Source organism: Papilio machaon, chromosome 7 (assembly GCF_912999745.1).
Source record: "Papilio machaon chromosome 7, ilPapMach1.1, whole genome shotgun sequence".
Taxonomy (NCBI): Eukaryota; Metazoa; Arthropoda; class Insecta; order Lepidoptera; family Papilionidae; genus Papilio; species Papilio machaon.
The window spans coordinates 4,988,805-5,012,412 of record NC_059992.1 but is presented as its reverse complement, the minus strand read 5'-3'; the positions used below and the strand labels follow the sequence as shown (position 1 = coordinate 5,012,412).

The window sequence follows — 23,608 nt, the reverse complement described above, 5'->3', positions numbered from 1 at the left end:
TATATATAAAAGAAAGTCGTGTTAGTTACACTATTTATAACTCAAGAACGGCTGAATCGATTTGACTGAAAATTGGTGGGCAGGTAGCTTAGAACCAGGAAACGGACATAGGATAATTTTTACCCCGTTTTTTTTTTTCGCGCGCGGACGGAGTCGCGGGTAAAAGCTAGTATAACATAAGTGACGATAATAAGACGTTCTCATTCTATTTTCGAAATTTAAATACAATCTATGAACAGCATTTAACATTTCAATGCTTATATATTTCTGTGAAGTAAAACATCTTTACACTGCCATATTTATCAAATAAAGTAAACAGGTATTCTCGGCATTATACATATATTATCATGCATAGTCTGTTTTCTAGATTATTGGTAAGTTGATGATGCAAGTAATGTGCGCGGGCGCACTCGAAACATGTTATCAAATTGCTCGGCCGTTCTCTCTCTCGGTTGTCAGTAATAAACGGACATTTGTGGAACACGCACGACAGTTTTATAATTTCGAAGAACATTAAAAAACTAGTAATTTAAACAATATGGGACAGCTTAATGCGGACGAGGAGAGTGATGTGTGTACAGAATTAGTTTTTTATGTGAACGGTAAGAAGGTAAGTAATAATCTTACAATAATTATATAATTTAAATAAATAGTTGATTGTTACTAGGAAAGTGATAAGTTGGAATATTTACGTATTAATATTAATACATTAATATGAGTGTTTTGAATATGTTGTATAATGAAATGATTCGTATCGTGTAGATTACATCGCAATGTTATAATTCAGTTATGTTATTTAACTTAGGTTATAAAAATCTGGTATATAAATATGTATATACAAAATATGACTGTATTGACCTGTTGATATAGAAATAAATATCTTATATTTTAAAACAGGTTTACCAAGGATGAATATATTAGTTTATGTTTTTGTATTCAGTTTCACTAATCTGTTTAAACGTCAACATTTTTTATTTTATCAATCAACATTGTGAAGATTCGATATTTATTTGATATTTATAACTACATATTAGTTTTCCATGTCTCTTGAATGAATTTCTATTAGATATTACGAATAACTTTTAGCTTTTAAACATGACTAGATTTATTAAACCTAAAAGTAGGGTATACATATTTTAATTATAAAAATAAAAACTGTGAACTGTGAAATATCCATAACCACTGAGTATTTATTATAATAATATATTTATATTTATTTACATACTATTTCAACGAGTCTATTTTCATTATTTTTACTAAAATTGTGATAGATGGTTCCCGAATGCGTACACAATAAGTAGTTGCAGTTGAATGTGAACTAGCTTTTGTTTTTTTGAAGTTGCGTACTCTTGCTTAAGCATTTAAGCAAATTATTATTTTTATTACGATTATGTTTCTACCGAACATGGAACATAATTTAAGACTCAATAGAAACTATGTACAAAAAATAGTACGACAATTGCAAGTAATTCGATAACCGTTTTTAACAACTCATCATGCAATTAGGTCCGCAATTGGTCTTGGGTCAAGGACAGTAACGATTACGTAGTTTCTTACAACTCTCGAAGATTTCTTATAACATTATTTTGTACTAAAAGTAAATAATATTAACGCACTAATTAATGTAAAGTGGCCATCGACCTTTGATCATTTGTATCACTTATAACCTATTTGATACAACCATCTGATAAATGACGTACTATCGGAGAATCTGGCGGTATTCTACCTTAAAAAATATAGTAATTTGAGCGCTTTGTGAAAACGACGCAGAAATAATAAGTAATATGACGCAGCTTTTAAATGTATGAAAAAAGGACGGTAATTGATGCACGACTAACGAAGGGCCCTGACTGTATCTCTATGATATGCCGTGTGGAGACAAACAGCGGAGGTGATTTTAAGATAATTTGTATTTGGTAAAATTTAAGATGATGAATGTTAAATGTATGAACAGTAAATTTTGTACCTCTGCGTTTTGCCCTCGTGTTAAACTAGCTTTACTGTAGGTGACACAAGTACACGAATGTTTCATCATTCTACGATTAGTTCTCTTATAATTTGATAACAACGGACCAATGTTTGCTGCGGCTGCCGACCCTGGCAATACTGACCTTTTTGCCCTTCTTGTTATTATATTACGGACTTTATTTGTCGCAAACGGACTTCTTATCTTTATGTTAATAGCAAATGTTACTATTCTAAAATGTTTTAGTTAAATATTTTCACAGTTCCAATTATAAGCTTGGTGTATCTATTATTAAGGTCATAAATTAAAAAAAAAAACTAGTAGACGATTAAAAAAGATTTTATGCCAACTGATTGAGGCTAAGTAAGTTTTCCAGTTTGTTGCTAATAATACTTTATTTACTGCTATCTGCTAACAACAAAGAATTAAAAAGACAATTTATTAGGCATTAATAAAAAAAAACTAAGTATTGTTATTATATTTGCGCAGGTAATAGAATCGAATCCGGATCCACAGTGGACACTATTATGGTACCTACGGAAGAAACTTCGCCTGACTGGGACCAAGCTAGGCTGCGCGGAAGGCGGATGTGGGGCATGTACAGTCATGGTTTCAAAATACAACAGAAAAGAGAAAAAAGTCATGTATCCTTTTAATTTCGGAAACATTAATTCATTACAACCAGAGCTGGGCATTAACTCGTTAATCCGTTAATCGTTAATTAACGAAGTTAACATTTTGCTTAACGGATTAACTTTTAAGTTAACTTCAAAAAGTGTTAACGCTTTTGTTAACTTCCGTTAAACTCAACTTCCGTTAATAAAAGTCCGTTAATCGTTAAATTAGAAACTTGGAGACGTGCTGTCATTTTGTTAAAATTACGTGCCACGCCACGCTCCTAAGTTCAGCTATGTTGGGCGACTGTCGGCGACTCAAATGGTGAATGAACTAGTTGATAATTGATATATGTGAAGTTCGCGTGCAAGTGTGATGCATCAGAGCGTCCGGGAAAGACGTGACCAACAGGACAAAATCAAAAGAAGGTTCGAAATAGTATATTTAATTACGAGTATATAAAAGCACGAGTATGTAATAGCCCACATTCTGAACGCTCTTCGTCCCTGCAATACGCCACTTTTTGAGTTACTGTATTAAAAAACTTTTTTACTCGTCCTTTTTCTTTAGCTTTTTCAAACTCGTGCGTTCTCTTACCCAACTGTCAAAATAATGTCTGTTATAAAGAAAAACCAACCACGAAGATTTTACAAAAAAAAATCATTGAAGTTTTTATGATTCATGCAACTATTTCTAAAAAGAAGCTCCTAATTTGTTAGAATATGAAATTAAATTATTTGATTCAATGAATTAGGTTAGGTTTCATTTTATTTCATCTCATTAAATTTAATTTTCATTTCATATCAATAAAAATAATCTACTGAAGACTTGGCTGTTTGGGCAGTTCCCTTTGCCTACCCAGAATGTCACCCATTCTAAACAAAAAAAATCTCTGTTTGTATTCTTTTACTTTTGGCGCCATTTTCCAAACATTTTAGTTAGTTGAGTTTATTGTGTTTTTATTATTCTATTAAATTCCTTCATTTTTTCGCAACTGTATCACTGTTAGTACACGTGCGGAACTGTCATTACAACTTGTTCCAACTGTCAACTTGTAGACATTTGAAAATTAGTATGTATAATTTTGGTATGGTTAACTGTTAACGATTAACTTTAACTTGTTAACTTTTCGATTAACTGTGCCCACCTCTGATTACAACTAAACTGTAAAAACTTGTATCGTTCCTTGTACTCGTATGTAGGTATCATAAATGTGTTTAAATAGCATGTTTCATTAGAATCTTTAACTCATGTGCAGTCATTTAGCGATCAACGCGTGTTTGGCGCCGGTGTGCGCGATGCATGGCTTAGCCGTCACTACCGTTGAAGGAATTGGTTCGACAAAGACAAGGTTACATGCAGTTCAAGAAAGATTAGCCAAAGCACATGGCTCCCAGTGCGGATTTTGTACACCTGGCATTGTCATGTCCATGTACGCTTTACTTAGAAGTTCTGAGAAAATAAATTATTCCGATATGGAAGTAGCGTTACAAGGCAATTTGTGCAGATGCACTGGTTACCGGGCTATAATAGAAGGTTACAAAACATTTATAGAAGATTGGGAGAGTCAACGTGTTACCGTCAATGGCACATCTCAAACTAACGGGGTATGCGCAATGGGCGAGGCTTGCTGTAAAAATAAGACTGATCAGTCTGAAGATAAAAGCGAAACAAAATACATTTTCGATAAATCATCATTCTTGCCATACGACTCTAGTCAAGAGCCAATTTTTCCTCCAGAATTGAAACTATTTCCATCGTACGACGAGCAATTTTTGGTCTATCGATGTAAAAGTACAACGTGGTACAGACCGACCGATTTAAATACACTGTTAAAACTCAAAGAACAATATCCCGAAGCAAAAATAGTAGTTGGCAACACAGAGGTCGGCGTTGAAGTGAAATTTAAACATCTCGTCTATCCTGTAATAATAATGCCAAATTGTATACCTGAAATTAATTCCATAGAGGAATCTAATACAGGACTAACTGTAGGAGCAGCAGTGACACTAATGGATCTAGAAAACGCTTGCAATAAATATATAAAAACGTTGCCTACATACCAAACGAGGTCTTTAGTAACAATTAAAGACATGTTATACTGGTTTGCTGGTAAACAGATACGCAACGTAGCCGCTATAGGTGGAAACATAATGACCGGCAGTCCAATATCAGATTTGAATCCCATTTTGATGTCGATGAAGGTAAAATTAAATCTTTTAAGTAAACAAGGTGGGGTACGGTCTGTGCTGATGGATGAAAACTTTTTCACTGGTTATCGAAGAAATGTTGTTAAACCAAATGAGGTACTAATTTCTATCGAAATTCCTTTCACAACTAGATATCAATTCGTGAAGGCATATAAGCAAGCGAAACGACGAGAAGATGATATATCTATTGTCACAGCAGCTATAAACGTGGAGTTCGAAGCTAACAGTGATATTATAAAGAATATAAATATGGCATTTGGAGGTATGGCACCAGTAACAAAAATAGCCACGAAATCTAGTCAATCTTTAGTCGGTATGAAATGGGATGAAGTAATGCTTGAAAAGGCATACACATACCTATTAGAAGAATTACCCTTAAATCCATCAGCACCTGGTGGCAACATATTATACAGAAGGGCTTTGACGATGAGTTTATTTTTAAAAGCCTATTTAGCAATCGGTAAACAAATGTCACAGGACTATTTACAAAACGAAATTGTTGAGCCGTACTACAGCAGTGGCGCCGAACAATTTCATGGTCAGGTACCAAAGAGCGCGCAATATTTTGAATTGGTTGGCGATAAGCAACTCAAGAGCGATGCTGTCGGGCGACCTATACCGCATATGTCAGCATTGAAACAAGTCACCGGTGAAGCTGTTTACTGCGACGATATGCCCTCTGTAGAAGGAGAATTGTATTTAGCTTTCGTTCTGAGCACTAAAGCCCATGCCAAATTGAAATTAGTAGATCCACAAAAAGCATTACAACAACCAGGTGTTGTTGCATTTTTCTCAGCTAAAGATTTGACTACAGAACAAAACACAATCGGTCCCATATTTCACGATGAAGAGTTATTTGCTACAGAGAAAGTTATAAGTCAAGGTCAGACAATTGGTGTCATCGTGGCTGAAGATCAAGCAACAGCTCAAGCTGCAGCGAGAAAAGTGCATATTGAATATGAGGAATTGCAGCCTATCATTATTACCATTGAAGATGCCATTAAACATAATTCATTTTACAAACAATTCCCCAAAACATTACGAAAAGGCGATGTGAAATCAGCTTTCGATGACACAAATAATATTATTGTAGAAGGAGAATGTAGAATAGGTGGTCAAGAACATTTTTACTTGGAAACACACGCTGCATTCGCTGTACCCAAAAGGGAAGACGATGAACTTGAGATATTTTGTTCTAGCCAACATCCATCAGAAATAGCGGTAAGATTTTCACTACTTTGATCATATTATTGTGATGATAATTTAGAATGAATACTTTGAGGAATAAAAAGACTTAATTTTTTTCAGAAATTAGCAAGTCACGTATTACACGTTCCTATGAACAGAATTGTGGCACGTGTAAAACGAATGGGTGGAGGATTTGGCGGCAAAGAATCTAGAGGTATTTTGACTTCGCTGCCCGTGGCCTTTGCCGCTCACAAACTCAACAGACCGGTGAGGTGTATGTTAGATCGTGATGAAGACATGCAAATGACCGGAACAAGACATCCCTTCTTAATAAAATACAAAGTCGCCGCAACCAAAGAAGGCAAACTTATGGGAGCAATTGTTAACATTTACAATAATGGTGGATATTCGATTGATTTATCTGGACCAGTAAGTTAAAATTTATTTTATGTAGGTTTAATGCACAATGTTATGGTCTGTATGTGCTTAACAAAATGTTACTATTGTACTCAAATGGTTTTTTTCCCTTTATAGGTAGTTGAACGTGCGATGTTCCACTTTGAAAACGCTTATTATATACCAAACGTAGAAGTAACAGGCCACGTTTGTAAAACAAACCTCCCTTCAAACACAGCTTTTAGAGGTTTCGGCGGACCCCAAGGAATGTTCGGTGCTGAAAATATGCTAAGAGATGTCGCTCAAAAATTAGGAAGAAACATCGAAGAAGTCATGAAAATGAATTTGTATCGAGAGAACTTAATAACTCATTACAATCAAGTTCTCACGCATTGCACGTTACAAAGATGTTGGGATGAGTGTGTAGAAAAAAGTAACTTCACGGAAAGAAAGAAGGCAGTAGAAAACTTCAACAAGTATGTTTTTGGTTGTAATTTTACTTTTCAACTAGAATTCAAGACTGATCTGACTTCAATAATGATTTGTCATTTATTATAAGTTTTTCATATAAAACAAGGTATCTTTTAAATGTTTATAGATAAACTAGCTTTTACCCGCGACTCCGTCCGCGCGGAATTAAAAAAAATGCACACAAGATAAAAAAGTTCCTATGTCCGTTTCCTGGTTCTAAGCTACCTGGCCACCAATTTTCAGTCAAATCGATTCAGCCGTTCTTGAGTTATAAATGGTGTAACTAACATGACTTTCTTTTATATATATAGATAAGATAGATATATTAAAAAGTGTTTGTATTGAGTATTATTTAAAGATAATAACGACATATATGTTTTATCTTGTTGTTTGGGATCTTTTATCAACGAGAGATATAACTGTCTTTGTTCACAGTGGATCTCTATCTAGTAGTTATATGCCTAAAATGTAAACTGGTCTACATATAACATAGCAATGAGTATTAATTATGTACATTATAATAACCTCGAATTTATCTATATTTTATTACAGGCAACATCGATGGAGGAAACGCGGTATGTCTATTATACCAACAAAATTCGGCATCGCATTCACAGAAAAACTCTTGAATCAAGCCGGAGCCCTCCTCATAGTTTACGTCGATGGATCAGTTTTACTGTCACATGGTGGTACAGAAATGGGCCAAGGTCTGCACACGAAAATGATACAAGTGGCATCACGAGCCCTTGGTATAGACGTCTCCAAAATACACATAACTGAGACTGCCACTGATAAAGTACCGAATACCTCCGCTACAGCAGCTAGCGCGGGATCCGATCTCAACGGTATGGCCGTCCTAGAGGCTTGCGAGAAGCTTATGAAACGACTCCAGCCGTACAAAGAGAAAAATCCAAACGGAAAATGGGAAGACTGGGTCTCGGCAGCTTACGTAGACCGAGTTAGTTTATCGGCCACCGGGTTCCACGCAACACCGGACATCGGTTTCGATTTCAAAAATAATTCGGGGAAACCTTTCAATTACTTCACTTATGGCGTTGCCTGCACCGAGGTCGAAATTGATTGCCTAAGTGGCGACCATCAAGTGATCCGAACGGACATCGTGATGGACTTGGGTGAGAGTATCAACCCGGCTATAGATATCGGTCAGATAGAAGGTGCGTTCATACAAGGCTACGGTTTGTTCACTATGGAGGAACTGATCTACTCACCGACGGGCACGCTGTACTCGCGCGGGCCGGGCGCCTATAAGATCCCCGGCTTTGGCGACATCCCGCAGGAATTCAATGTGTCGCTGCTCAAGGGCGCTCCCAACCCTCGGGCTGTGTACTCATCTAAGGTAAGTTTAACAAATGATATTTGCGTTACTGGAGAGTTAGTTTTTTTTTCGAGTAATTGAAGTCAATCCTTGCCTTTGTAGTGAAGCTAGGGAATATTTTAGAAATCATTTTTATATATTTTTTAACCTTCAATAAAGGGTAAAAGATTAAATTTCTCAATGATAGTAGTAAGTATATCAATTATTTGTATGTGTAGGCTGTGGGCGAGCCGCCGCTTTTCCTGGCGTGTTCAGTTTTTTTCGCTATCAAGGAGGCCATAAAGGCGGCGCGTGTGGACGCCGGCGTCTGCCCAGACTTCAAGCTGGACGCGCCTGCCACATCCGCCAGAATACGAATGGCCTGCGAAGATCATATAACTAAGAAGGTAATATTTACTTATAGCTAGAACATTTGGAATAATGTCAGTTATTTGGTCAGATTTCAGCAAGATTTGTTGAGCCGTTCTGGGGATACTTTCTAACAAACTACCATCTAAATATCCAAATTTTTGCATTTACAACATAAGTAAGATAAGATCATATTCCAAGATGTAATTAATAACTGAGTTTTGTCACTCATCATCATCAGTCTATAACTTACTGATGGTCGAAGCTTCTTCATTTTGTTTTGAAACATGCAAACTTTTGCCTTCTATTATCTTTATTAATGGAGCTATAAAAATTTGATAGTATTATTAAAATAAATAGAAGCTAACTATTATAAAAAAAAAACTTGAAAGGTGTCAAGGGAAACCCGGATGGAACGAAGTTCCTTTCAATTAATTAGTGAAGGAATTCTAATAATTTTTTTTAAGTCGCGACACCACACTGTTCAATGCAAAATAGAAATGAAAATATCTGGCTTGCTTTCTATAAGAGAGAGAGAGAGAGAGAGACAGACAGAGAAACATGGGACGCCGCACAGCTTACAATAGCTTACTATAGCAAAAAGTGTCGTGACAACTTTTCGTAAGATTTTTTCCGTCTAGCCCCCTTTCACAACGCGCGATAAGGAACTTCGTTCCAATAAAATAAGGTTCCTTTGTTTGATTACAGATACCAGTACCGGACCCAGAAAGTTTTGTGCCTTGGAATGTTGTGCCATAAATTATCAACTGTCACTTTAATTTTAAGGTTATTTTTTTATTTTAAATCAATTAAAATAGTTTTGGTGTATTCAAAATAAGATGAATTAAAATAAATTCATTGAATAAAATTATTTATTTTACAATTGTTTATCCTATAAGCAACCAATCAATAAAGTAATTTTTAATTATAACCTATAAATTCCCAGTCGACATATCAACTAAGTACTGTAATGTTATTTATTGCGTCATATCGCAGATAAATTTGAATATGGACCACTTTTGAATTATTTTATATTTTTTATTTGTAAAAGTAATTTTTTAAATTTATACATTTTATTTAATAAAATAAAAAATAAATAAATTATAAGATTAGAACAATTTGTTCTAAGTGGAATTATAATAAATAGTGGAAGATAAAACAGGTACAAAAAAACCTGTAATAAATTATACAGTAAGGAAGTATCTCAGTTTAGGTATGAATTTTCAAAGAAAGTTTATTTAAAAAACTAACTTTAATACTATAAGAGAGAGTGAGATATACTGAAAAAAAATGACTTCAATAGGAACATGTATAAATAAAAAGGAGTATCGTAACAACATAAATTCTGTATATAAAATAAATCTAATTTTTATTTGCCCCTTTGATATTTTTAACCTTTTTTTATTACTAGCTCCTTGTCTATATTTCAATGTCACAACATTTACAATGGCAGTAACAAGGAGTAAAAAGGATGAATAATTTTTTCAAAATATTCATATTAGATGTTTAGGTATTTTTCAAGCCAATGAAACAAAAAAATATTTTTGGCTCTATATCATTTTTTGACTAAAATTGGAAAATTGTTTTTTTCCCTAAACAATTTTACATTTTCATAAAACATTATTTCATTCGTTTTTGTTCACCGACAATTTATAACATTTGGCCTTATTAATAATACAGGACATTTTTCTACATCAGACTAAATTCGTTTCACTTATCCGATTCCGAGGAACATCCGGATCCCGAACTAGGACCTGTAACAAATACCATAATTTTAAATTAAAGTTATATTAAAAGTAGTTATACATTTAAATAATAAATAAAGTCCGATTGACTTTCATATGAAGCTTCAGGCAACCTCAAGAGTCGTATGACACCACATAATAACATAAATACTGTAAGTGAAAACGAAGTCGCGTAGATAATTTTAGAAAAGGGTTCTTGCAAAGACATCACATCAGGATGTCATCGAGGGAGTGTCTAAATACAAATTAATATATATATATATATATATAAACTAGCTTTTACCCGCGACTCCGTCCGCGCGGAATAAAAAATAGAAAACGGGGTAAAAATTATCCAATGTCCGTTTCCTGGTTCTAAGCTACCTGCCCACCAATTTTTAGTCAAATCGATTCAGCCGTTCTTGAGTTATAAATAGTGTAACTAACACGACTTTCTTTTATATATATAGATTTAAAAAACAGCCACGTTAAGAGTAGCTAAATGGTCACGCTCTGAATAAATTCAATATGAGAAATGTCCACTAAGGAGTTCCTTAACGACTTTGAGTAAGACTAAGTGCATTGTACCCGATCGGCTGGAGTATCTGGTACGTCGTCGTGGCTGTCGAGGTGCACGCGGCTGTCGCGTGGGACTGTCAGAGTTGTACTCCGTCTCCGTGTCCGCGGGGCCATTGCGCGCTCGAGACCCGCGACCCTCTGTATACCTATAACCATCAATTTATAAATATATATAGTTTTTGAATTAAAAAAAAAACTATATAAGTAGCCTATTTGTTCTTTTTGACTATAGACTACATCAGTGTCAAATTTCTGCAAAATTTGTTGAGTTGTTCCGGAGATATCTTCAAAAAATCTATCCATCCATCTAAACAAGGGATCCCCAAATTATTTTGGACAAGTTACCCCGTTTTCCAAAATGAACCGTTACCACAGATGCCCAAATTACCTAATTTTAAAATCAATTATTATTATTATTATTCATTCTGACTAAGGTCAATAGAAGACAGAGTGAGAATTAGCAATGCTTTAAGTTCGATATCGACCCCTTTGGGAATCCCTGATCTAAACATTCTAAACATTCGCATTTATAATATTAGTAAGGAGTGAGATATACTTTCACTGATTTATATCTTGATGCTTCAATATTAAAAAAATCAATTTTAGGGTAGTAGAGAGAGAGAGAGAGAGAAAGAGAGAATGTGTGTTTGAGAGAAAGGAGACTTTCTCTCAAGTCGCAGACTGCAACAAATAGTAAGTAGTGACCTGTCTCTCGATCGTCTCCTGCGCGGCGAGTAGGGCGAGCGGCGAGAGCGCGGCGAGTAGCGGGTGTCGGGCGAGTAGCGCACCGTCCCGGGCGAGTACCGGCTCTCAGGCGAGTATCGACTCTCCGGAGAATACCGACTCTCCGGCGAGTAACGTCGATCGTTGTATCTAAAGTATTACACCATTTGAAATTAATTTAGAAGGCAATGTTAGAAAAATATTAAGATAAACCATGTTTATTACTGTTTCTGTACCGTTTAAGAATAATGCATATATTACTGTGATTATTTTAATGTGTTGACTACAGTTTACATAATAAGTAGCAATGACTACAAACGGATATTTCAAATATTGTGAAGTGACAGTGGGCGAGTACGGGGCATACCTCGGTGGGTGTGGCGAAGGTAGACGGCCGAGTGGCGGTGGGCGAGGCAGTGGCGGAAGCAATGGAGGCAGAAACGCGAGAGGTGGCAGTGGGGGTGGTATCACGCCACTGTCCACACCATCTAACGGGGAAGACACTTCTGCAAAGAAAATATTTTATTACAATAGGCGTCCGTAAAACAATGTTAATGCTTACCGTTGCTGAAATAATCTTTTATAAAACCACACAAATAACCCTGGATGCTAAGGCAATGAAGAATGATGATTGTGGTTAAGTTCAATGTTTATCCTATTGAGTGGATTTCAAACTGTCGATTTATTAGTAGTTCTAGCATTTTACATAGGTTATACCTAATTCCCAGCATAACTACCTTAAAAGTGTAGTCACAGCGCGAACACAATGTTAGGTATAGCGGTGCACAGCGGGATGAAGTGACTGAGTAGTGCACACATGTGATATACTCCAGTTAAAATGTTCTAGCCTAGTACATTGTTGCATACTAACGTGCATGAGGCGAGGCAGCTCCGTCTGCAGTACTGAGGGAGGCGAGCTTGCGTCGTAACGCGGTCGCGTCGTCTCGTGCCGCGTCCGCGTCACGTCGTGCCGCACGTGCCTCAAGCCAGGCGGCGTGCACACGCGCCTCCATCTCACTCACAGCGGTGCGACGTGTCGACTCCGCCTCTGCTAGCTCTAGTGTTAACGCGTCGCATTTCTCTCTGGATGGCATTTTATACCTTATTTATAAGCTGACAAGGTTTATTGTTGCGAATTAAACATTTATTAACAACATGCGAGTTACCGACTCATTGACCTCTAGTACTTTTTATAGTGACCTATATTCTGGGTATAAACTATGCAGTATGTAATATTGATATGACAAATAAATTGTTAAAAAAAAAATTAAAACTTAGAATTCTTTAAAAATGGGAATGCATTATTGGATCTTGAATTATTATTGCACTATATTTGTATCTATATATCTTTATTTACTTACTTAAACCTTTGTAATTCTTGTTGAAGAAGTTCAATCTTCTCCACGGTACTTGCGGACTCGCCTTGTTTGCTCAACCATAATGACTCTTTGGCATTTAGTTCCCTATAACAAATTTCATAACAATTTAAAAAAAATTGTGTTTATCAGAAAATAAAATGATGACATCATTTCATTTTTAGAAGATTTTTTTATAAATAATAACAATTCTATCACCAATTTAACTAATGAACCAACTAAACCAAGGTCATACATTAAAAAAAAATTTTTGCTAATACATTATAAAAAGCTTACTTCATCAGTTCACTTTCTCTCTCTTGGAAGTATTTGCCGAGAACCTCAAGCCTGGTGAGTGCCTCAGCCGCCTGCTGACTGGACGTGCTGTATGACTCTTGAGTTGTCTTCAGCTCTTCTGCAAGACGGACCCTCTCTTTATGTTCTATCTGAAAGAAAATGTTGTAAATATTAGCTTTTTTTTTTTAAAAAAACATTTCAAATATAAATATTACCTACATCTTGAAGAACGTGTATTTGTAACAAGCACAAAAATAATTACAAAGTAAATATGAAGGTCTATTATTCTAAGGCACAGTCACATTTTGCATGTACTAAATGTATTAAATTGTACTTTTGAAAACACCAATTTGAACATTCATTTTATTTAAAAAAATTACCTCATATTTACTCAAATATGTCTGTCTTTCCTCCAATGCTTTAGATAACTTAGCTTTTATCTCTGTATGGTCTATCAATGTTGCAGCATCCACATCAGATGGTGTCCCACTCTTAAGTTCTTTTATAACATCCTGAGGAATAAAATTCAATACATTATAATAATATCTACCACTAATTTGTTTACATTCCAGAAGTTTTAGCTCTAACAGATCTCATGTTCATAGAAAGTTTGTTTTAAGTTTAATACATTCACTGCCACTGAATTCCGATGAGATAACTATAAAAATACTAGCTGTCGCCCGCGACTCCGTCCGCGCGCAGTTAAAAAAAACTTAATTGGGGTATGAAAAATAGATAAAAATAAATGTAGCTTATTTGACACGTTCGTAGATTTACCATAGCAGCGCCATCTATTGATTACTTACTCAACTCAGTCGAAAGGTATCGACATCTGTTAGAATCATTTGGAGTTAACAGATAATTGTGACTGTCAAATAATAACAGACAAATAATTAGCAATAAATTAACATTGCGACTATAATTTGAGATTTAAACTATCCTATCTCTCAAGTTGGATCGAACTTCACATGGTGTGCGAATTTAATTATAATCGGTTAAGTGGTTTAGGAGTCCATTGAGGACAAACATTGTGACACAAGATTTATATATATTAAGATTGTGGTAGCATGGAATGTGTTAATAAACGTTATTTAAGTAAATATAATTAGTAATTATTACCTTTAGAGCTTCAATTTCGTGTTTTTGTAACTCAATAGTATTGTTAGCTTCAGATAATTTCTTGTTTATTTCTTCAAACTGTTTCTTTTGCTTTTTGTATTCCTCTAGTGATGTTTCAGCTGAGACGAATTTCAATTGAAAGTTGTCCCTTTCTCTACTCACTGATATTAATTCTTCTTCAAATGCTTGAATTTTTCCTATAATATGAATAAAACAAGTATATATATGTTTCTAATAAATAGAAAATTTTATAAAGAGACATATAAATTAGCATAAAAATTATATTACATAGTTCCCTCGAAATAACAAAAAAAGTAATCTAAATTGTTTCATTTTATATGATCAAACTAAAATATTAGTTAATTGTTCTGCAAAGACCTATTCCAATGCCATCCACATTCAACTTCAATTCAAAAATAAAGTTATATTTGAATTTACCATTTAACTCTGCAATTTGTTCTTCAGCATGATCTCTCTCAGCTAAAAGCTCACTCAAAGTATTTTCAACTTCACCCAAAGTATTCTGTAATTCACCGGCAGTATTCTCTGATACTCGAAGCAGTTTTTCATTGTCATCTAAAGAATTTCGTAATCTATCGTTTTGTGCATTCAGTTCATTAATTTCTTCTTTTAACGATTTCACCATATCGTCCATACCGAATGAATTGTCTTCAATACCAGTTAACTTATTCTTTGTAGTTGCAAGTTCCTCTTTAAGGATCTCACACTCCTGTAATGAAATACTTTAATATTATACATTTATCTGAGAGATAAAATTTTTGATATCATCAATTGAATCATTACGATTTTAATCCTTATCTCGCACACATAATCTATATATATAAAAGAAAGTCGTGTAAGTTACACTATTTATAACTCGAGAACGGCTGAATCGATTTGACTGAAAATTGGTGGGCAGGTAGCTTAGAACCAGGAAACGGACATAGGATAATTTTTACCCCGTTTTCTATTTTTTTTATTGCGCGCGGACGGAGTCGCGGGTAAAAGCTAGTTTGTAATAATTTCTTGTACTTATATTTATTTGTTTACCTTTGTGCTAAATAAGAGGTCCCTTTGTAGTGAATTAATTGTACCAATAAGTTTTCCATCTTGCCTTTTATTTTCAATATAATAATATCCCAAAGTAAATAAGAGGACAGCACCGGCGGTTGTTAAGAGGAATGTTAGCAATCTGTGTTTTTGACTGAAACTTTCACCATCACAATATTCATCAGTAAAACATGTTTCTCCTACAAAAAAAATATGGTCAAATTATGTTTCAATTAAAGACAATTAAATCAATATTATGGGATGAAGGCTACAGTTTTTTTTTTATTTTATAAATAAAAATAAACACCTTTCAGCTTCTAGAAAGCAATATTACAAACATTTGTAGATGTGTGTGTTTAAGGTTAAATATACCTGCAGAAGCAAATATTGCTTTTGTTTGCTCATTGGTCCCCATGACATTATTATAAGTAGATACTATGTACTTCATTATTGAAAACTCCTTTTCTACTTCAGGTTGAGGATTCTCTGGATTAAATAAGCTTTCATAATGTGGCGGTGTCTCAGTTGTTGTGGGCCATAAGCTAGCAACTGTAGAGTACATGTCCGATATAATACTTTGAGTACTGTCTTCATTTACTTCGGGACTTTCGGTTGACATTGCGTACAAATCTTCAATTGTAATTTGTTGTGATAAACTTTCAGTTTGAGATGTATCTGAATCTGACATAGTTGTACCATCTGAATCCTCTGAGGAAGTTGAAGATGAAGAAATAACTTCATCAATATTAGGGATATTAGTAGTTTCAGTTGTTGTTTCATCCCTAGTTTGAATACTTGGTGGGGTTGCATTGTTATCAACTTCTGCAGTAGTCTCTGTGTGTATAGCTTCAATTGTGGCCGCTGGTATTGTATTTGATGATAGAAAAGGTTGTGAATTTTGTAAATTGTTCAGAATGTCTTGTTGAGGCAGATTATTAAATTTGTTATTTATGTTATAAGGAATTTCAGGTTCAGTAGGCTTCTGTATAGATTCAATCTGTGTGTCTAATGGCACATTATTTTCTTCAGCCTTTGGTGAATTATTTTCCACATTTTCGGTATTAGTGGAAGGAATAATATTTTGTTTAATGCCTTCTGGTACTTCTTCTGAAGGCAAAGTATCTGGAATATTTGTACTTTCAACTGGTATTTCAGTGTTGGTATCCAGATTTATGTTTTCACTAGACCTAGTATCTTGTTCTTGTGAAGAAAAGTTTTCAGAAATAGAATTCAAAGTTTCTGAACTAAGGTTTTGATTATTTTGTTCCACTTGCTCTATGTTAGCATTATTTGAAGGGGTGGCGAAACTTGGGACTTCTGATTCCTGTGTTGATGTTATTGTTTTTGGTATTTCTTTACTTATGTCAGCAGATTCAAGGTTTTTTTCTGCGTCTATTGTTACATTATCAATAGTTTCAGTAATTATTTTCTCACTTTCATCAACACCTTGTGCATTGTTCTCTTGAGTATTTGAATTAAGTAACACATTTTCTATAGAATTACTATTTACTTCTACATTAGGATGTATAAGATTTTCTATTATTTTATTGTCATTATTACTTATTGAATTTTCTTGAACCTTCAATATATCACTTGCAACATTATCTGTTACAGGATTGTTATCTACAACTGTCGCTGTTGCAGTATTGACAGATTCCGAAATGGTACTATCATTTTCAGATTGAACTGAGTCATCATTATTTTCACTATCTATATTTTGTGTCTCAACTGCACTTAACGAAGGTATCGAACTTTCGGTGGTTACACTTTCAGGTTGCTCTGTAATACTTTCTTCTTGATTACTCGTGGCTTCCGTTGTAAAGATGGTTGTGCCTTCAAACACTTCATGTGGTAGTTGCACTTTATCTGGTTGTACATTTTCTTTTACATTTTTTTCAATTGGAACTAAAAATGTTGGATTTCTTTCAATAATTTTTGTTTCTCGCAAAAACCTCGAACTCACAAATCCCGTTTTGCCATTGATTTTTGCATACCACAAATCTGGGTTACTACCAGCTGATTTCATATACACTAAGGCCTCTGAATTGGCTCGAAATGATATAAGGTCTGGGTCACCGCTATTGTACGTTAAAAGTGTTTTTGCTTTAGATATGGGCTCTGAAAATATTTAAATAACTTTAACATAAATTTCCCAGTCTATTCTTACTAGAAATGACATGTTTCCACCAAACTTACCGCTGCATTTTTCATTTGCACATATAACTTTATCTGGTAGTCTACATTGAAATAAAGATACAAGTAACATAAACACATAAAATTGGAAAACGATCATATTTGCATTTTATTTAATATTATATTAACTATGTAATTCATAAAATTTCTCAAGAATCAAACATTAGGCCACATCATCTGTCAAGTTGCTCCGACAGACGCGTTTCGTTTTACGCAGAACGTTATACGCTACGCAAAGTGGTGACATTCGTGTCAATGTATAAAATTGCCAAAATATATTTAAAATAGCGCTTGTTTTTTTTAAAATTGCTTGATTTGTAAAATATGCTTCATATATGTATCTTAATAATTATTATTAAATAAAAGCGTATCAATGGTCACCCGCAAATCGTGAGCTCCGCCTGTTTGTAGTTTGCCTAGGCAAATTTTATAGACTTTATTTTGAATTGCATGTTGAATGAATTAATTCGAAAAGTAACGCCCTTTCATAAAACATGAAGAATTGATTTAACCAATTCATTAGCTTCCGCATTGTATTGAACGTTCATTAGAACGTTAAATACAATATTATTTGTTGCGGCCCCTAAGAGGCTTAAAACCCCTTTAGCACGAAATTGGATTTCTCATTGGACTGATTCTAAGTATTCCTATAGTCAATCCAACTATACCTACGACGTTTTAACTTTAACGACACACTCAGATACTGGTTTTAAATTTCAATACTACTTAACAGATGGGTAATATTGGTTTAAATTAATCTAGATTGGAAAATATAATGCGTTTATTGATTGAGTTTTTGATAGACAAAATATGAGTTGAGAGTAACCTATACTCTTTATGACAATCTGAAATGAAGGTATTTAAATAAAAAGTCTATTTATTTGAATAACCTTTGTTCGAATAAAAAAAATAACGAAGTAATTTTCAATTTCATATAATGACAGTTTTATCAAGATGAAAAGTCAGATTTGACACCAAAAAATGTCTTTAAAATCCGAGATATCTTTAATAGAATTGTCCAAACAAATTCCTTTTAATATTGGTAAGTAATATAATATTAATAAAAATACCAATAAGTTATTTTTTATCTATAAAAATTTGCAAGTGTATAAGGTAATTATAACACGTGTATGATAGAGTATAATGGAAATACTGCAAATTATATTAAGTTTAGATACCTTAAAATATTTGCGCCTTTTTTCTTCATTGATTTTTAATATTTCAGATGATGCTTTAAAACAACAGTTATGTTTTGGCGAAACACTAATTATAAGTTGTGGACATACAGAGGGAAAATCGTATGACATTTTATCGGATTCAGAATGTTCCTCTTCTGGAACATCGGTCAGTGAAGAAACCGATAAAGTTCGGTATATTAAGCCTTTGGAAGCAAAGGAAGAAGTCGAGGAGAAGGCTTCTAAGCACTCTAGTGACGAAGATAACGATTTTCACTTTTACTTTTTCCCCGATTGTAGTAAACCTGTGCCTTCCAGAGACAGCAAAAGTAGCCTTATTATTAAAGATGGTATGCCACAGATAAATCGAAGAAACGTCCATCAAGATAATTGCACCTGTGAGGTTGATCAAAAAGGTCGATGTAAATGTATGGTTGAAATACCCTGTCTCTGCGGCACCGAAGAGAAACCGGAATGTGTGTGTGCTGCATTGGAAAATATTTGTGTTTGCAATGAAACAAAACCAGACATCAAATGTTCTTGCAAAAATACTGAAATATGCACGTGTATGGAGGACAAATGTCGTTTAATTTGCACTTGCGATAAAATTGATAAACCATGCATTTGTCACAGAGATAAGTTTCCACGACCCATTTGTATTTGTAAACATAAACCCGTGACGTCCGATTATTCAGTTCCTTCGGACGTACCAGGCGAAAGCGTAATTGAGGAATCAACTACTAAAACAACTAAATCTTCCTGTGATTGTCAAAAATCAAAGCCATCTGAACCAGGGGTACAAGAAGAAATTTCATGTGTGTGTGATCGAAAACCACAGGGAAAACGCAGTTTAAGTTGTTCCTCAACTTGTCAAAACCCTCAAGAGTGTTCTTGTAATCGTAACATAGACGATACTTGTCCATGTTTTCCCGATACTAAAAATTGTACATGCGGAAATCCAGAGAATTGTAAATGTTTTCATATTTGTGAATGTACTGCGCCTTGTATATGTGACATTGAAAGTAAAAGACAAGTTGAATGTACTTGTATAAAATCTGGTGGCGGTGTCGATCAAGGCGAAGTCAAAAAACTAAAGAAAGTAAGGGCAGGAAAGCATGGATACCGCTGGTGCCATGACGTTGATCCCCGACACACATATTTCGATTACGGTTACGGAAGACACGATAAAATTATGCATAAAGAGGTGGAAGAGAAGAAAGTTGTAATCACCGACATGAAAGGACAAAAAGAAGCCGAGAGTGATGAAAGTGAAAAACCAAATATACCAAGTTATAGGAGAAAGACAAAAAAATTGTCTCTGGACTGCTGTAGCGCTGTTGGAGGTACCAAACTTAACGACATATAATTTTATTGTGGGACAATATTAGTTCTGCTTTGATGATTTAACAATTTTTGTAGGTATAACTATAAATGTTGAGACGCTCGGAGAGGACAAAGGTAAATTCCTGGTCCAGGTAGTATCACATTCATCTAAAGAAGCTGCGAAGACAGGGTCTAAAATTGTCAGCATCGTTGATTGTAAGCTGCATACATTGGAAGAAAACAGGACTGAGTAAGGATATTACGTTCTCCTTACGTATAAGTATGAAGTATATCGTTACGTCTAAAAAATGGTATCCTGTTATGTTTTTACCATCATTATGTTGATACCCATAAGAGTGATGGTAAAAATAGGTCATAGGGTTTTAATGGTGTGTCAGTTAGTGGCACACTAAGCAAAGATAAAAATACACAGTGGAAGTTAAGGAATTGTATATATAATAGGAACAAACATAATATTAAATAACATAAATTAGTTACACACATGACACGAAAAATTATTTAAAAGATAAGTGACATTCTCTGTCTAAATATTATTTCTTTAATAGGTATTCAAACTTATGTCATACCATAAAAAGGTTAGCACTCAAGAGATTCCATCTCTTTAACAGGTTTGACTAGTATAATAAAATTGTTATAAGAAGGAATTGCCTTAAATATTTTTAACAATATAATATGCCCTCTTAATAAAAACCAAGATATTATAATTAGGGCATGTTAATTTTTTTTTTATTTGACAATATTTTCATAGGTACATACAGAATAGAGATAAATTTAAAGAGAAGCGAAATTATATGGCAATTTGCGAGAGCGGTTACTACAATAAAGTCACTCGTATATGTGGCGACCGTCATTTAATAAAGCGGTTTTATCATACCTTTGAAGAAGCCCATAACTTTTTGTTGGAAGGCGCTAATATCGTGCTTATGCGTTATGTGGGTCTGACTCGTTACAAAGGATGTATTAAAACGGATACTGTTCTTATTAACGGCGTTGTGTGCGAAAGTATTTATGTAAGTATACACATTAAGACTTATCAGTTTCTTTATTTATTGTAATATGTTATAGTGTTTCTAATTCATGCGCTTTCAAATTGACAGTCTGTTGAAAAGAAACATCATTATGATTTTTACGTGCAAAAATCTTATTTTAGTTCTGAAATTACAAAGCGACGACAATTACGATTATTAAATTAATAAAAAAATTATCATATTTTATCGTAATTTTAAATTTTAAAGGTTTGCCTTGGAGTGAGTAACGCAATTGTTAACGGTAAACCATTCTTTGTGGTGAAAGTGGAACGGCATATAATAGAACCCTCCGGCTACGTTCACCAAACCCTTTTGGTTTTGTCACTAAGGGGTAAGATATTTCCTTAGGTTGTATCATATGTACTTTTGAATCGGCTAAATATAAAGGTATAATAAACGTAAAAAGAACCATTGAGTACCCTTTCCGTTTTATGTTAAAAGGTTACATCGTAAGCCAGGAGTGGGCGAATAACAGCTACATTCTACATTTAAATCCGTTGTTACGGATCGTTCCTGAGAAAGACGAAATAGAACGCCACGAGCCTCTGCGTGAGACATGGCGAACCGACTTGCAATTGTTATCGGATTACCTTGACTTTAAGGTAACATTAACTGCTATGTCCAATTTACTGCATCAATTACCTATATTTCAGTAGTTCTGAAATGAGCGAGTTATAAGGTTTTATATGATTTGTAACATAGAAATAAGCAATATTAAATGTAGGGAAGTGAAATATTAAAATGTAATCATACTTTTGGTGTGTAGCCGTGGGTTTCTAATATAGAAATTACGCAGCGTATAACATGCAGATATATTATTATTTAATCGTTTTGGATTTCGATTTCTGTTGAATGCAGCACGTTCATTATTAATGATAAATGACTCAGTTTGTTTATGGTTAGTTTAGTATGTTTGATGTCTGACCGCTGCATTTAGCGGTAAAGTAAATCAGGGTTTTCACACGCGCTTTGGTTTGTTTCGAATAAAAACACGTCGCGAGGACATGAACATTATTTCCTATATATTTTTATTCATATTAAATATCAACAAAGTAAGAAGAATTATTGGAAATGTAAAATTAACGTTGGTCATAAAAGGTTACTATTGAATATAACATTTATCTTGCTTACCCATACCGCAAGTTCATCACAGGGATTCAAGGAAATCAGAGTGGACATAACATAAATAGAGAAAGGTTTGAATATGATCTGTAGGCAAATACCTATTTATTCCAGTCTACGAGAACTTCTGAAGGCGGACGGTACGTATCTGAGAACGGCGAGCTGACTGGTACAATCCGCGACTACTTACAAGCCGTTCTCTTGCTACGTCCCAGCGACGCTCTGCACTTCACCCGGCATTACTTTGGAGCTGCACTTTCTGCTCTAGACTTACCCCACAACGAATTCTTTGACTCCTCAAATAAACACGTACGTTATTTCTTCTTCGAAGATTAACTTGCTTTGATAGTTTTTTTTAATTATTTCCGATAAAGCTTTTTGAAATTTTTAATCTTTTTGCTAATTGCTAAATACATTGTGGAAATTTAAATAAAAAATTGCAATAGTTTTATTGGGATTTTAGTATTTTTTAAAAGATTTTAAATTATAGACACCACGTTTATTGATAGAAAACAGGGAAGGACATAATGATGTATTTTTGATAAATTATTTGCTGCGTGTTCTTGATTTTTTTATAAATTCTGAATAATTGCTGGTATTGCAGATGTCCATGGGCATCGATGAACACCTTGGTGTTCCCGCTGCTCGTTTGCCCCCTTCTCTTATATAAAAAAAAATAATAATTTTAAATTCGAAAATAATAAAGCTGAGTGAACGTAAGCGGGATTACTGGCGCAAGTTTAAATGAACTGGATGCCGGCGTCCTTCCGAGATTACGTTAATTAACATTTCCCCACACTGGGAATACCAATTATGGGCTCAATATTTCTGATTTCATTTCCTAGATTCATTGCTTACAGACATTTCGACGAGATTCACTTGCAAACTTTGATTAAAATGAAGAGAAATACCATTTGAAAATTTCCTCGCAAATATCTGAGAATTCATCGTTCCACGTTTTCTCTTTCAATTCATACTTTTCGATGAGAGATTGATAAGTTTGATTCGTGTTCCTTAAAGATTGTGATATAGAGATAATTTTCATAGATCGTTTTGATGTTTTATGAATGAGTATGTCAGGTCAACGAGATTAGATAAAATTCATAAATCTTATTATAAATGTTTAGACGGATTGGATGTTTGTTGGAAGGAATCTCCAGAACGTTTCCATAATCCAAGGTAGAGCATAATCTGGAAGAACACATAGGCTATCTTTGATCCCAGAAACAGTTACGGTTCCCGTGGGATACTTGGATCTATATATTTGCTTGATAACTCCCGAACGGTTCAACATATTCTATTGAAATTGGGCACAGATATAGAACATAGACTCGAGTAACACATGAGGAACTTTTCACTTTTTTTTTTA

The 23,608-nt window shown here is 34.3% G+C and overlaps 3 protein-coding genes across 3 annotated transcripts; 2 read left to right on the top strand and 1 right to left on the bottom strand.

The window, feature by feature from the left end:
• Positions 1-417: 417 nt before the first annotated feature.
• On the top strand, positions 418-9,329 carry LOC106714714 (xanthine dehydrogenase). The gene is made up of 8 exons (XM_045678536.1): positions 418-610; positions 2,456-2,610; positions 3,840-6,012; positions 6,100-6,408; positions 6,514-6,851; positions 7,399-8,203; positions 8,401-8,568; positions 9,239-9,329. The coding sequence occupies exons 1-8, from the start codon at positions 539-541 to the stop codon at positions 9,287-9,289; spliced, it is 4,071 nt and encodes a 1,356-aa protein (XP_045534492.1). The 5' UTR covers positions 418-538; the 3' UTR covers positions 9,290-9,329.
• Positions 9,330-10,199: 870 nt separating this feature from the next.
• LOC106715018 (transport and Golgi organization protein 1) lies at positions 10,200-17,765 on the bottom strand. Its single transcript, XM_045678563.1, has 13 exons — positions 17,574-17,765; positions 15,750-17,495; positions 15,378-15,577; positions 14,766-15,057; positions 14,328-14,524; positions 13,589-13,720; positions 13,209-13,357; positions 12,918-13,019; positions 12,428-12,639; positions 11,924-12,062; positions 11,539-11,706; positions 10,843-10,979; positions 10,200-10,284 (listed from the first exon to the last, which is right to left on the bottom strand). The coding sequence occupies exons 1-13, from the start codon at positions 17,668-17,670 to the stop codon at positions 10,241-10,243; spliced, it is 3,615 nt and encodes a 1,204-aa protein (XP_045534519.1). The 5' UTR covers positions 17,671-17,765; the 3' UTR covers positions 10,200-10,240.
• Positions 17,766-18,551: 786 nt separating this feature from the next.
• Positions 18,552-22,575, top strand: LOC106715019. The gene is made up of 7 exons (XM_014508204.2): positions 18,552-18,612; positions 18,796-20,088; positions 20,165-20,318; positions 20,838-21,099; positions 21,325-21,448; positions 21,559-21,719; positions 22,354-22,575. Exons 1-7 carry the CDS (start codon positions 18,552-18,554, stop codon positions 22,573-22,575), a joined length of 2,277 nt encoding a protein of 758 aa, XP_014363690.2.
• Positions 22,576-23,608: the final 1,033 nt, after the last annotated feature.

What these genes read in the sequence shown, in the direction of transcription:
- LOC106714714 (XM_045678536.1), top strand. Translation starts at nt 539, where the DNA reads ATGGGACAGCTTAATGCGGACGAGGAGAGTGATGTGTGTACAGAATTA. An exon ending in AACATCCATCAGAAATAGCG is followed by an intron (nt 6,013 to 6,099) that starts GTAAGATTTTCA and finishes AATTTTTTTCAG; the next exon opens with AAATTAGCAAGTCACGTATT. An exon ending in GGGCTGTGTACTCATCTAAG is followed by an intron (nt 8,204 to 8,400) that starts GTAAGTTTAACA and finishes TTGTATGTGTAG; the next exon opens with GCTGTGGGCGAGCCGCCGCT.
- LOC106715019 (XM_014508204.2), top strand. Translation starts at nt 18,552, where the DNA reads ATGTCTTTAAAATCCGAGATATCTTTAATAGAATTGTCCAAACAAATT. An exon ending in CTGCTGTAGCGCTGTTGGAG is followed by an intron (nt 20,089 to 20,164) that starts GTACCAAACTTA and finishes CAATTTTTGTAG; the next exon opens with GTATAACTATAAATGTTGAG. An exon ending in TTGGAAGAAAACAGGACTGA is followed by an intron (nt 20,319 to 20,837) that starts GTAAGGATATTA and finishes ATATTTTCATAG; the next exon opens with GTACATACAGAATAGAGATA.
- LOC106715018 (XM_045678563.1), bottom strand. Translation starts at nt 17,670, where the DNA reads ATGATCGTTTTCCAATTTTATGTGTTTATGTTACTTGTATCTTTATTT. An exon ending in TGCAAATGAAAAATGCAGCG is followed by an intron (nt 17,496 to 17,573) that starts GTAAGTTTGGTG and finishes AAATATTTTCAG; the next exon opens with AGCCCATATCTAAAGCAAAA. An exon ending in CCTTCGCCACACCCACCGAG is followed by an intron (nt 11,707 to 11,923) that starts GTATGCCCCGTA and finishes GTAATACTTTAG; the next exon opens with ATACAACGATCGACGTTACT.